Source organism: Oryx dammah, unplaced genomic scaffold, assembly GCF_014754425.2.
Source record: "Oryx dammah isolate SB20612 unplaced genomic scaffold, SCBI_Odam_1.1 HiC_scaffold_2, whole genome shotgun sequence".
NCBI lineage: Eukaryota > Metazoa > Chordata > Mammalia > Artiodactyla > Bovidae > Oryx > Oryx dammah.
In genome coordinates this window covers 61,887,685-61,902,186 of record NW_024070186.1, presented here as the reverse complement: position 1 = coordinate 61,902,186, position 14,502 = coordinate 61,887,685, and the positions used below count along the sequence as shown (strand labels likewise).

General features: G+C 36.4%; 1 protein-coding gene across 2 annotated transcripts in view; it reads right to left on the bottom strand.

The window, feature by feature from the left end:
* Nucleotides 1-262: 262 nt before the first annotated feature.
* Nucleotides 263-14,502, bottom strand: part of FNDC3B (fibronectin type III domain containing 3B) — a 356,356-nt gene continuing 342,116 nt past the window's right edge. For both annotated transcript variants that reach the window (XM_040248765.1, XM_040248772.1), the window contains exons 25-26: nt 13,228-13,355; nt 263-3,758 (exon numbers count right to left, since the gene is read on the bottom strand). In XM_040248765.1, the coding sequence (XP_040104699.1) occupies nt 3,447-3,758; nt 13,228-13,355 (440 nt within the window). In that variant the 3' untranslated portion in view covers nt 263-3,446. The remainder of the gene's footprint in view (nt 3,759-13,227; nt 13,356-14,502) is intronic.

The window sequence follows — 14,502 nt, the reverse complement described above, 5'->3', positions numbered from 1 at the left end:
CATTTAGGGAGATCTAGACTTGCAGCCTCTTTTGAAAAAACTAGCCTACATGTTTGTGGGTGGCAGACCTGCAGGGCCCCAACCAGGAGTAGGGTAGCAGCCGCCCCTTTAGATGGCAAAGCAAGCTCCCTGCACTATGCCACCTGCCTGGCCTCTAAAGGCATCTGAATTTACAACTTCTGGGATGTGGTTTAAGTTTTTAAAAAGTAACAACAACAACAACAAAAGCAATCCTATTCATGGCAGAAGAATCCTACTTAAGTCAGAAAGAATTAAAACATTTATTGGGCATAAATATATTACATATACACTACAGATACAGTTAGGTATTACATATAGCATAGTATTTGCAAAATCTATACATTAAAATTGATATGGCAGTTTTAATACAATGTATATGAAATAATCTAAAATTTACAATACAGGAAAACATGATTATTTTTTTTTTTCTCTCCTAAAGTTGAAAAGCTTGGAATGTATGTCCAACAGTGAGGTAAAACATTTTGTCTTTCAATTTAAAGAATTGTGCAAGGATAACATTCAAACACATTCAATTAGGGCACTTTTCAAATTTGACAGAAATACTGAATTACTGTAGCCAACAAAACATGGTTAGAAAATGCCAACATCTCAAGTTGATAAGAACAAGGCAGATAATATGCAAAAAACCTTTTAAAAAAGTTTTCTTTTTAAACAATTTGAGGACAAAGGGAATTTTGCTTCACATGACTGGAATTTCTTGTGCCAGAGAGGAGTTTGACATACAGAGCATCAGAAAGCCACTCACTCGTTCCTACATATTGCAAAAGGGCAAAGAGAGAAGGTTAACATAACACTTTATTTTATTGTTCATGTGTAATGGCAATATATAGGTATACATCAATATCACATATACATAATATTTGTAATATAAAATAGTGCCAGATAGTGTGATAACTTTTTGACTGAGGAATTATAACGAACAGTCAACAATGGAGAGCAATAAAATAAAGTGCTTGTCAGCTAGTGTTTCACACACTTCAGCTTTCTGGTGGTTAGATAGTATGAAAATCTCAAAGATCAAATATTCATAGCAATTTTGGCTTAAAGTACTATTTCATTAAAAAAAAAATTCCATCCAATTCTGAGAATTTCTTTATAGCAGCAGTTCTGAAGTGTTTCCAAAAAGGGATTTTATTTTTCTCCTGCAGACAAGGTTCTTGTACTCAGTTGACTCTTCATTGTTTAAAAAAATAAATGCCGTCTCCCCAAAGGCATGAGATTGTTTCAGAAAATGCAGATGCAGTTGTTTGTTATAGTGGGTCGTGATGCACATTTAATAGTGGAGTGAGTTTTGGAAGGCCAGAAACTTTGGCAAACATATATTTACCTTGATGCTATCAGTTTGCAAGGCTAATTAAACTAGTTTTTCTAGTCAATAACAAAATACAGAACTTTCTAGTACTTACTACATCACAGTGTAGGCACACAGAATAATTCATTGATCTTAGCACTTTCTTTAAAGAGATGATTATGTTTTTCTTGGGTACATGTAAACGTTTCAATCACTGATAATGGATTTTTTTTTTTTGGCATTTAATGCACTAGATGCTCTTTATCTTTAAAAACACAAGAAAATGTCAGAAGAATGATAATACTACAGATGTTGCCAAGGAACAAGACTGACCTAAAATTACAAAAGTATAAAATACAAAAAAATAACATGCTACAAGGGAAAATTAGTACATAAGTACATTTAAAAAATTTTACAATAAATAAAGATTGCACTGTAATTGGCATTTAAAGTACTGTATGCAGAATATAGTATAAATAAACCAAAAACAAAATAATGTTGGTTTCCCCATGACTTTGGTATGGGAATATTATAAGCTAGTACAGGATACTGCATTTTAAGACAACATAGACCAAGCACAAAATAGCTATGATCAAGAAAACCAAGTAGCAAAAATATACAAAAACAGAAGCAGGGGGATACACTGTGTCTGTTGCACCCTTTTGGAATATATTTGCACCTCCAACTCTTAAATGTCCCTGAGGTACGCAAACATTATGGACTTCATATACATAATCCAATGACTTTGGGTTAAAATGGACAATCTCATGAATCAAAATAAACATGCAAGAGTAACACTTTGCACTCCAATAGCACCTGTTGATCGAGGATCTCAAAGCACTTACAAACATTAGAATCCCCATTTTATTTTTAATGCATGGGAAAACTGAGGCACAGAGAGGTAAAGTGACGTGTTCAGGTCACGCAGCAAGTTAGTGACAGATCCAGGGAGAGAATCTAGGCTCCTTGATCCCCAAACACCCTGTGCTTATTACCAGCAAATACCATTCCCTCTCCACACATAGCCAAGTCAACCCCCAAAAATAGGAACTACAGATTTATTGGGTTTTAATTTTCATTTGCTGTTAGATTAGTATTATGTGCACTGAATTAAGGAACTGAAATTCAATCACTTCATTGATACCTCAAAGAACAGCCTAAAGGCAAATCTTTCAAAAATAATGAGCTGACATATAAGGAGACTGCTCACAATTAGTGTAAATCATGGACAATGGGCAGAGGCACTAAACTGTCACCAGTTCTCGTCATATAATTCTGGTCAAACATAACAGAATATAATAACTCTAGTGATTAGAAGTAGTTATATACAAAGACAAACAAGTTAAAGCAGCTTTTAAAATAGCTGAACAAGGAAACAACTAACTATTGCACAATGCCCTCGAAAAGTTACTGCTATGAATTGACGTGGTAAAATCTACAATGCTCCATAATTTATAGGTGCATTTTGGTTACTTGATTTCTTAGACAGGCAGCTCATAGTGTTAAAATCATAAGAAATACAGATTATTAAAACATTTTAGATTAAAGTACACATTTTGATTTCGATGAGCTAAACAGTTAAATAACTGAGTGACAACATGGTTGTTTAGGGCAGCCTTATCTGAGTGAACATATCTTCCCTTATGTGGTGGGTTTTGTGTGGTAATACTCTGACAATGCCGAAATCCTAGCCCTGTAAGTACACACGCTGTGATTCATGTTCACAGATACAGATGATCAAGACATAAGAAGTGAACGGTGAATATAAATTACTAAACTGTAACATGGAAAAAAAAAAAATCAAAGGCTTGCAAAAGACATCAGTGAAGACAGAATAAAGGCAAATCTGAAAATTTTAAAAGAAAACATAAGCTAGCTTTTGGTATCTGGTTTGCTTCCTTTTTTTTTTTTTTAAATCCAGTTTAACCTCTTCCTAGTTTTGCATTTCAAAAAGGTGCACCAAAACACTGATATTTTTTTCCTAGCTAAATCTGTAAAATAAGTATATAAATCAAAGAACAAAAGGGCTTAAAAAAGGGAGTATCTGAATAAATGTGTATATTAAAATGTGTAGCATTAATTAAATTCATACCTCTAGTTTTGTTGGGTTTGTTTACTTCATTAAGAAGTACTGTAATATAAAGGCAAATAAAATGGATAAAGTTGCAAAGCCAACCACAATGAGGGCTGCAAACTGTTCATCAGTAGGCATCATGCTCTTCATTTTGGGATCATCTAAGCTCCCCATGTCCCCTGTAAGCATGACCTCACTTCGTTGTAGTACAAAAGCCGCAGAGGGACTGAAAGCTCCGCTTAGCTCCTGAGAGGTGTCTAAACAGCGACGACACGCACACACGCGGAACCGATAGTCTGTGTTGGTCTGGAGGCCTGAGATTTGGAATGTGGCTTCTTCTCCCTTGTACACCTTCAAGAAAAAGAAAAGTCCTGGTCAATTCATTTATAACAACACTGTGGTCTCTGAAGTAATAATCATACAACATTGGGTCCTTGTAGAACTGGTTTAAATGAACGCCATAATAACAAAGAGTACGTGGAACGGCATTTGTCCAAGTCTGTATTTCATCCATAAAGTATTCTGCCCTACTCCGAATAAAATATAAATTCAGTGACTCTGATATTGACAGGAGGTAAGGCACTCATCAGTACTGCAGCTGATACAAGTAATGGTGATGCACCTAGTTGAATTTTAATAATTTAGGCTATAAATCAGCAGATGACTTAATTCTTATGAAGGGCTCTCTGATCTTGGTGCACAGAATTTTAAAAAATGTAAACAAAAACAAATTACAGAAATAAAGTGTAAAGTCTCAGCTGACATTCACTAGTGGCTACACCATGAAACCCTACTCCCTTAGATAGCTCACCCCAGCCCTAACAGGTAAACACTCTTTTTGATTTTTCATTCTGTAATTTGTTTTGTCTGCTCTAGAGGTCCATACAAATACAATCAAATCCTGTGCACTTTCCTGTGCCTAGGAGATTCATCTGTGTTATCAGTTCAGTAGCTGTTCCTTTTACGGAAGAATAAGTATTTTATCATATGCCTGTACACTGATGTGTCCATTTGCTTTTTGACAAATATTTGCCTTATTTCCAGTTTGGAGTTTTTATACAGTAAGAGTACTATGAACATTTTTGTACAAATCTTGGACTTAAGTTTCTCTCTTTCTTAGGTGAATACCTAGAAGTGCTGAGTATAACTCCGTATCTAACTGCATGGGAAAGTTTTAACAAGCACATCCCTTTGCACTCCTGCCAACTAAGCATGAGAGTTCCAGTTGCTCCACACCCTCACCAACATTTGTTATTGTCAGTCATTTGTATTTCAGTCATTCTAATGGTGAGACTGGTACCTCGGTTGCATTTCCCTGATGCCTAAAGGTGTTTCCCACCTCTTCACGTGCTTATTTGGTCATTCATATAACTTTTGTGAACAGTGTGTTCAACTGTTTTGCCTATTTTAATTTGCAGTGGTTCTTTAATCTGGGTGTAAGTTCTTTGTCAGATATGTGTTATGAATATTTTCTCCCAGTTTTGTGGCTTACCTAATTATTTTTAAAGAATTTTTTTGAGGCAGTCCTATTTATCACAAATTAATATTTACTGTAATGGTCTGTCTTAAGTGTTTTCCTGTTTGACCAACCTGTCCTTTTCCATTTTTCTTCTACTTTGTTCTTTTATCAAAGTGGTATTGATACTCAAAACACTTAGAGGAAATGATAATCACCTTAAAATTACATAAAAATCCATGTCTTATGTAAGAGATAGTTTTTTTCCTATCTGAAACTCAAATCAGTAAAGAGATTTGGTTAATTAAATAGGAAAGTAAAATTAACCAAACACATTCTAGCTGAGTAGCACTGAGTTAGCCTCATAAAGTGCATAAAACATGGGTGATATATAGGTAACTGCACAGCAAAAGTTAGCTATTATTACTACTACCACTATTTAGAATTTAAAAATACTTCAAATATATTTTTAACATACAGTGATCAAAAGTGATAGGGGCATTTTTAGTGAAAGGCTACCTTAGTAAAACTGTGAATTTTGCCCATTAACATAAATTCCCGAGAAAAGAGTATTTCCAACGATCTCAACTCTGTCTGAAACACTTGCCAGAGTCAGTGGGAATCTACAAACATTCAGTGGCTAAAGACCAGCACATAGACTTCCATAAGAAGCAGGACATTGCATCAGAGAACACAAGTGCACTGGCCACTCATTCAAACTGAAAAGAGCAAGTGTTGTGCAAACTGAAAGAGCAAGATTGTCGTTTAGAAAAGGCATCAGAACATCCAATGTTCACCTGATATTCAGCCTTTTGAAAACTTTTTTCTCCCTCATTTTCAAACTTTAGAAGTAGCTGTTAAGAGTCTTATTGTACTTTTGTTTAGTAGTAAGCCTCAGAAAATCAATTGTGTTTTTCATATTTCCCAGATTCACCCTTCTTTTGCTATCTCCTTCTGTAAGATTTGAAGCATGTTCTGCCCGGTGAGTTACTCTGCTTCTCTGTAAAGATTGTGGCATGTGTCTTAGCAACTGTGGTTACAGACTGAACAGGGCTGGAGCAGCCAAGAACAAAAGAGCTGAAAGAAAACCCTAGTGATCCTGAGAGATCCCTCCTTTCTCATAGCTCACTGTTCCAATGATAAGTTAGTTAAATGGCTATTTTAAGAGGAACCTGTCGTCATGGTGACTGCCCCAACCCACACATAGCCAGCTATTCAGGAGTTCAGACTACACCACGATGATAGTTGGTGGATTATTTCTCAATATCATGTGCGTGGTCTCAGGAAAACAATGGTGCACTTTTTTTTCTTTACAGAGACCTTTTCATTGTGAATGTTCTTTACCTAATTCCTCAAATTTAGATGCTCAAATCAGTATTTTTGGAAACAAGTCTTTTCTTCGAAACTGTTGGGACCACTCATGAAGGGAGTGATCTGCAACCTATGGGACCAGCACACTACCAGTCCCTTCCCTATCTGAGCTTTGGTTTCCTATCTGCAATAGCCCAGGTAAACAATCTATTCTATTCATTTATATCTAGTGTTAAATTATTTCTATGGTTTCCAGAATTTGCATGGCTAGCTCCTTCTATGAAAGTTGGCTCAGAAGTATATTTAATTTCCCAGAAACCCAGTTCATGGAATCTTGAATAGAGACTTTAAATTTTTTTGATTTATATCACTTCTCTCCCTAAAGATCCCTGAAAATGTATTTTGAAAGTAAAGGAATGCTACTTGTCTCATACCCTTAGGCAAAAAGCTTAGTGAAAGAAAAATGAATATCTAATTGAAGGGAACTTCCTTAATGACAAGTCCAATCAAAAGTTGAGCTTTAGTTTGTAAATGTTTTTCTTTTAGCTTTTATTTTAATTGGAAGACCTCACCCCTTTAAAAACATTGTCAACACAATGTTTTTATTACCTTTATATATATGTGTGATAAATATATTGTGGGACTGTGTTCTATATCCATAGCAAATAGCACATGGCTATAACAGAGAAGATGCTCATTGAACGTTCTCTAATTAGAACCCTTAAATACTTAAGAGTAGATATGCTTATACCACACAGTTTGAAAAGAGGAAAATTACCAGAAACAAGTACATGTGGACATTAAGTATTAGAACCCCCACACAAACCACAAGGTGTACTATAGGTACAGCCATGATTTTACAATGGAATCATTAACAACAATTGAGTTGTTTTCATTGCATTGATAGGAGTCAACGACACTTTTATGATTAAATCTTTTGGATTCATTCCTAGCTAGGGAAAAAAATGAAACAATCCCAACTCCATTTCCCGAGGATTCTGGTTCCACAGATTTGAGATAACTGGTTTGTTTTTGTGTGAATAATCACAGCCATAGGATCACTGTCAGTAAGGTCATCAGGCCTGCAGCACAGCTCAGGTGACTGTTCACGGGACTGTGCCTCTCTCTGCAGCAGGCTGTGCCTCTTCTCCCTTTGTTTTCATTCGTTTTGACAGGGGCACCATTATGGGCTCTTCCTCCTGCCTCAACCCAATTTAAAAGGCATAGCTCCATCTAAGATTTTCTTTATTGAAGTAACCAATCATAATACAATAGTAAGTATACATGTAATATTATTTTTACAAAGACTATTTCTGTCCTTGATTTGGTGTACAATATATTTTAAAGTAATTTTGACATGTTTATTCCAAGTGAGAGGATTTAAAGTAATACCCAGATAATCAAAATGAAGAATCTGTGACCCTCAATTCAGAGTAACATGCTGTGTAGTTGAAATCCTTGAAATCTCTTTTACTAATTCTCCCAAGAAAAGGAGATATAACTGCCCAGCATCACCATCTGCATAGCACTCTCTCAAGACTAACAGAGCTGATGTCCACAGTAACCCTGAAATGGAGAATTAGTATCTCCACTTTGACAAGACAGCAAGGCTCAGAGAGGTGAATAAGTCCTCCAATACCACATGACTACAGAAGGCAGACTTGACCTTCCTTGGCTCCTTGCTGAAGTGGGCATTTACTAACCTGCAGGATTCCTCTGTGGAGGGTACAATGCTGGGCAGGAACTGCTGCTCCTGAGCCAGAGAGGATGGGAAGGGCACTATTACCAAACTGCATCTTGGGGGCATGCTGTTTCCACCCCAATGGGACTGGAAGCTCTGAGAGCACAGATTATGCCATTTTGTTATATGCCAGGCAGCCCTCACTGTACAGAGCACCTAACAGTTTCTCAATGAATCAGGGGTCCTATACCAGAATTCCAGGAAACTGAATATACATTTTTTATATGCAATTTAAAATGGATGTATGCATGAATATTTTTCTGGTAGAAGGGGTCATATCCTTCATCAGATACTTAAAGGGACCTATAAACCTACAAAGTGTTGAGAGTCAGTAAGACAAATAATAGCTTTTAAATATTTCCATCTTGATCTATTCTTACTTTGCTTAGGATTTGAACCTTTATGAAAATAGTCATAGCATGTTTAATTTCTGTTAGGGAATTAAACTGTAAACCATTAAAAAAACATGCAGACTCCAAGTCTTTAAAATTGTTCCATCAGGGTCAAGAGAAGATCTTTCTTCACAGTACCTTGTGTGATACCATAAAGAATCAATACATGTCCCAATACTATATTTTAAAAATGATATAAAATAAATTCAGAGATGCCATCAAGTTAAAGGTGGAGCTCTATGAATTTTCAGATGCTTCAAAGGTTTTCTTAATGCAATAAATCTGAGCAGCAACAGTATTAATAATATGTCACAAATTTTGGCTCCCCAATAGGTAATACTTTCTTATAGCTTGTTACCCTTTTCTTACCTTCAGTGTTCATATTTATACACTTTATATAAAAATCATTGCTGTCTGAATACCAATGTATATAATTTCACTTTCTTGATTATAAAACTGCTTATGTCCTGTCTTGTGAGGTGAAAAAAGTCACCTGCATATACACACAATTTTCATTCTTTTCTTGAATGCTTTACAATTAATGACTGAAAAGAACTTTTAAGCTTCTTGAAAAAAGCTTATGCTTGAAAGACTTTTTAAATGGCAGAAAAGCCAAATCAATATATGCATACATACTAATGTAGAGTAAAACTTTAGGTGAGGACTTAATACTTGAAGTTAATAGACTGTTTCATAATTAGAACCAGCTGCTCACCCTACATCATGATAGCTAAACAAAAGAAAGCTAATTACAGAGTTTAACTCAATGTTTCCGGCAAAATATCAGCAAAAGCCTTGGCCCTTGCCATATGTTGCCTGTAAAAAATGAGCTTGGGGAACAGAAGCGTACTGTCCTATGATGGGTGATTTTTTCCACCTAAGTTACAAATATCACTTCTAAATCCCCCCTGTGGTCAAGCTTAATTCTCATCCCCACTGCAAGTATAAATTACCCTGTTCCTTTGAAACAGGCCTCTTTCATGCATGCAAAAAACATTTATAGAGTGCCTAGCTATGTTCCAGTCCTGGGAAGATAAAAATGAATAACACAAGCCCACACATTAGTGGATCCTGTGTGATTAGTGCTGTAATTGAAGTATACGCAGTGGTTCCTATAAGCCCACAGCTCTGCCGTGGTGTACACTCTGCAATGATGACCTCTCATTTTCTTTTCCTTTGCCTCTATGAATTCAAAGCCTGTTATCTCTGGACTATAATTAACCACTATTTTGCACACATAATCTAAACAGGCTTCATTCCCTATCTTGTGTCCAGAACAAGTGAATGTAGGGCTCAAAACATCATGCTTAAGTTAATGCTTACTGAATAGGGAGAAGCGAAAAACTCAGTACAAATTGTCCCTGACTCAACTGCGACTTTTCATGTACCACTACCTGCCTAATCATTTCTTGGTAAATGCAGGAAATACATGGTTACAAGAAGATTGCTAATTCCTATCTACTGAGCCCGCCTGGTTTAACTGTGTTTTCACCAAGAAACTCTTATTTATAGCTGTTTATTTATAATAAATATATTTTGAAGCATATATGTAATTGTATATTAGTATTTGTATGTTCATGGGTTAAAATATTTTAGCATTAAACAGCAAGATTCAGAGCAGCACATCTACCCAATGAAATCTAATTTGAATTAACCTATACTCTGGCAATGCCTGATGTATAGATACTGAATAAATAATGCTTTTTCAATGAAAAACAGCAATTAGTGTGCTTTAAGAAGCAGAACATTTACCCAAGAACAAGCAGAAAAGCATGATAGCTGGAGAAAAGGTTTATAAAATACAGTGATGAATGGTACTGTTGGGAAGTGAATATTGTTAAGTGTTAAATGATACGTTGTAACATTTGTAACATTTTGTCCTTTAACCTTTTTTTACAATGCTATAGGGCAGGATGATTCTATCGGTGTTAAAGATGACCAAACCTGCTAGGAAAAAAGGTCCTCCATTCTCCAGGTCAGCTGAAACTCTGAAACCAATCATATCTTTGAGGTAAGTTGAAAGAGTAACACACGTAAAATTATTTACTGTGAAGAACTAGAACAAATAATTTCACAATTTGTATGGAAACACAAAAAACCTCGAATAGCCAAAGCAATCTTGAGAAAGAAGAATGGAACTGGAGGAATCAACCTGTCTGACTTCAGACTATACTACAAAGCTATAGTCATCAACACAATATGGTACTGGCACAAAGACAGAAATAAGATCAATGGAACAAAATAGAAAGCCCAGAGATAAATCCACACACCTATGGACACCTTATCTTTGACAAAGGAGGCAAAAGTATACAATGTAGAAAAGACAAATCTCTTCAACAAGTGGTGCTGGGAAAACTGGTCAACCACCTGTAAGAGAATGAAACTAGAACACTTTTAAACACCATACACAAAAACAAACTCAAAATGGATTAAAGATTTAAATGTAAGACCAGAAAATATACAACTCCTAGAGGAAAATATAGGCAGAACACTCTCTGACATAAATCCCAGCAAGAACCTCTATGACCCACCTCCCAGAGTAATGGAAATAAAAGCAAAAATAAACAGATGGGACCTAATTAAACTTAAAAGCTTTTGCACAACAAAGGAAACTATAAGGTGAAAAGACAGCCTTCAGAATAGGAGAAAATATTAGCAAACAAAACAACTGACAAAGAATTAATCTCAAAAATATACAAGCAGCTCAATTCCAGAAAAATAACCCAATCAAAAAATGGACCAAAGAGCTAAAGCAGACATTTCTCAAAAGACATACAGATGGCTAACAAACACATGAAAAGATGCTCAACATCACTCATTATCAGAGAAATGCAAATCAAAACCACAATGAGGTACCATCTCACGCCAGTCAGAATAGCTGCTATCAAAAAGTCTACAAACAATAAATGCTGGAGAGGGTGTGGAGAACAGGGAACCCTCTTACACTGTTGGTGGGAATGCAAACTAGTACAGCCACTATGGAGAACAGCGTGGAGATTCCTTAAAAAACTGGAAATAGAACTGCCATACGACCCAGCAATCCCACTGCTGGGCATACACACTGAGGAAACCAGAACTGAAAGAGACACGTGTACCCCAATGTTCACTGCAGCACTGTTTACAATAGCCAGGACATGGAAGCAACCTAGATGTCCATCAGCAGATGAATGGATAAGAAAGCTGTGGTACATACACACAATGGAGTATTACTCAGCCATTACATTAAAAAGAACACATTTGAGTCAGTTCTAACGAAGTGGATGAAACTGGAGCCTATTACACAGAGTGAAGTAAGTCAGAAAGAAAAACACCAATACAGTATATTGATGCATATATATAGAATTTAGAAAGATGGTAATGATGACCCTTATATGCAAGACAGTAAGAGAGACACAAATATAAAGAACAGACTTTTGGACTCTGGGAGAAGGCGAGGGTGGGATGATTTGAGAGAATAGCACTGAAACATGTATATTACCATATGTGAAATAGATCACCAGTCCAAGTTTGATGCATGGAACAGGGCACTTAAAGTTGGTGTACTGGGACAACCCAGGGGAATGAAATAGGGAGGGAAGTGGGTGGGGGTTTGGGACTGGACACATGTATACCTGTGGCTGATTCATGTCAATGTATGGCAAAAACCACCACAATATTGTAAAGTAATTAGTCTCCAATTATAATAAATTAAAAAATTATTTACTGTGAAATGAAATATATTGTATAAAATGAGATTCTAAGGTGAAAGGAAATGAGTGCATTTGCTCTTATTTAAGAGGAATGGTGGAAACTGGTGAAACCATCCACTGATGTTAAACAATACTGGTGGCTGTCATATTTAAAACAAGTTTTTGCAAAATGTGTTTTAAGCAACTCACTTTTTAATCTGACACTTCAAAGTAACAAAGGATTATGAAATTTACTAAAATTTTCTTTCTTTCTACACATTATTATTATATGAGGGATATTAACCAGCAAACTAACACAAGCCCTGAATCGTTTTTTCTACTTGTTTTGTGTATCTGGAGCCTTTATTCTTTATCTGAATAAAGTTTTTGCAAATTATGATAAAGATTCAAAAGGCAGGTGGCATTTATCGTCAACTTCTTGAGTCTGATGTAAATGCACATCTCTATTACAAGTGCTGATAAGGAGCAGGTCTCAGCTTTCCTAACAGAGTAACAGTGTTATCTTCTGCTTTCACATAAAGTTTCCCAGGATGTTATGGAAACCTACAGAGTAGCTGAATCTTTCACAGCCAGTGATAAGACAATGAGTGGCTCTGGAAGAATCAGGATCAAAAAGGGTGTAATGGATAATAAACCCAAATCCTTTATCATTTGGTATGTATAGTCTTGCTACTCAAAACATGGTCCATGCACTAGCAACATCAGTGTCACTTGGGGGCTTGACCCATGACCCCAGACTGACTGAATCAGAATCCACATGAACAGATTCTCATATGATCCTATGTACATTAAAGGGTGACAGTGACCCAAATCTTCTGAATCACAGCCTTGAGGGCTGATAAGTCATCTTGTTCCTTCCTCATTCTTCAATTATAACTTACATAAAAAAGGCAGATAGAACAGGGGCTTCAGTAATTAGGCTGACACTTTTTCCCTCTAGAGTAAAATCACTGACACAGTTTTCGATACATACAGTTTGATACTTGTGAATATCACAGGCAATATCAAATACAAATATAGAACTTAAAACCCATGAGATCATGCTTGAGAAACTGAAAATGTAAGAACATAAGCTAGAGCTACTATATCCTAGAGAGTCAGGTAATGGGTACATGTGAATCAGTTTCCACGATCAATTTTAAGAAAAATGTAGTTCCTCACAGCAACAGGCAGAGGCCAGGAGCCAACCAGACTGACAGGCCACACATGTGCTACACAGGCTGGTTCTCACCTGTTTGTACTCAGATTCTCTTCCAACCAACACCTGCAGAATGTAGTTGACAGGGTCGCCTTTCATGGGTGGTACCGTCTCCCATAAAATTTCACATGCATTTCCTTCTAACTGTGTTACTCGAGGTGCTGAAATACAAATCCACACATCCACAGTCAAAAATTCAAAGTATCTCATAAATGGTCAGTACTGCAGTAATATTAGTGAGGACCTGAGAGAAGAGGAGTGTGCTTGTGTCTGCGCTGCGAAGGGAGTTTATTTGTCCAGCCCCCTAGAAATCTATCAGGGCACCCTTTACCAAGAGAAGGCATTCGAGCCACGGCCAAGAGTCCTTTGCTCATTATCCTATTAATAACTGCTTGACCTGGCTTGCATTCTCATGTTTTTTTTTTTCCTTAAGGCTAATGAGAACCTTCTATGATTAAGTCCTGTGTTAGGTACTTTGCAAAACTAGACACTGCTTTCAAGGAAATTAAGATGTAGTTAAGGGAAGCAGAGAGAAAGGTATGAAACAAAGATAAGCAAGCAGACATAATGTAGACCAGATAAGAATGAGAGGTACAAAGAAAACACTAGGGAGTTCCAGGGGAAAGAGGCCACGTTCACGTGAGGGTCTAAGAAAGGTTTGAGGAGCAGGTGGCATTTGAGGTAAGCCTGTAAAAGTTATTTTATGTTGGTATATTTTAATTTTCTACCTACTGGACTCATCATTCTGGTCTAAAGTGAAATTATATTAGTTTGCAGCAAAGCACTTACAGGCTATAAAATTCTAATATTTTCTTATATTCAATATCTGATATGTTTCCATTTTGTAACTAGTATGTGTAACTCCTCTTACTGAATGCCCTTATTTAAAATTTCAAATTACATGAATTCTTTAGAGGCAGCTGTTTCTACTTTCAATTCTGTACAATACTATTTCAGAAAAATAAAAGTTGTCTTTAAAAAAAAGTTTGTATGAGTTGGCTGAAATTTATGGAAAAATGAAATAAAGACTCTCAGCCAACCACACAGTCCTCCAGCTACGCCAGTTTCCTGATCTAAAAGTGAGAGGAAGAAGACCTGACTGGTGGCGTGAGGACACCGTCCACCTGCAGAAACAGCACCAAGACCTACGAGGACTATTAATTCGGTGTATTTTCCAAAAGATCAAGCTACCTCAACAATCACTTTCAGAGGCAAAGATAGTCTTGGAAAGACCCCTGCACTTGTTTAGCTAACTGATAAAATGTGGCAAACCTCCCTGTTATAACAACAAACCTATGAACCACAGCA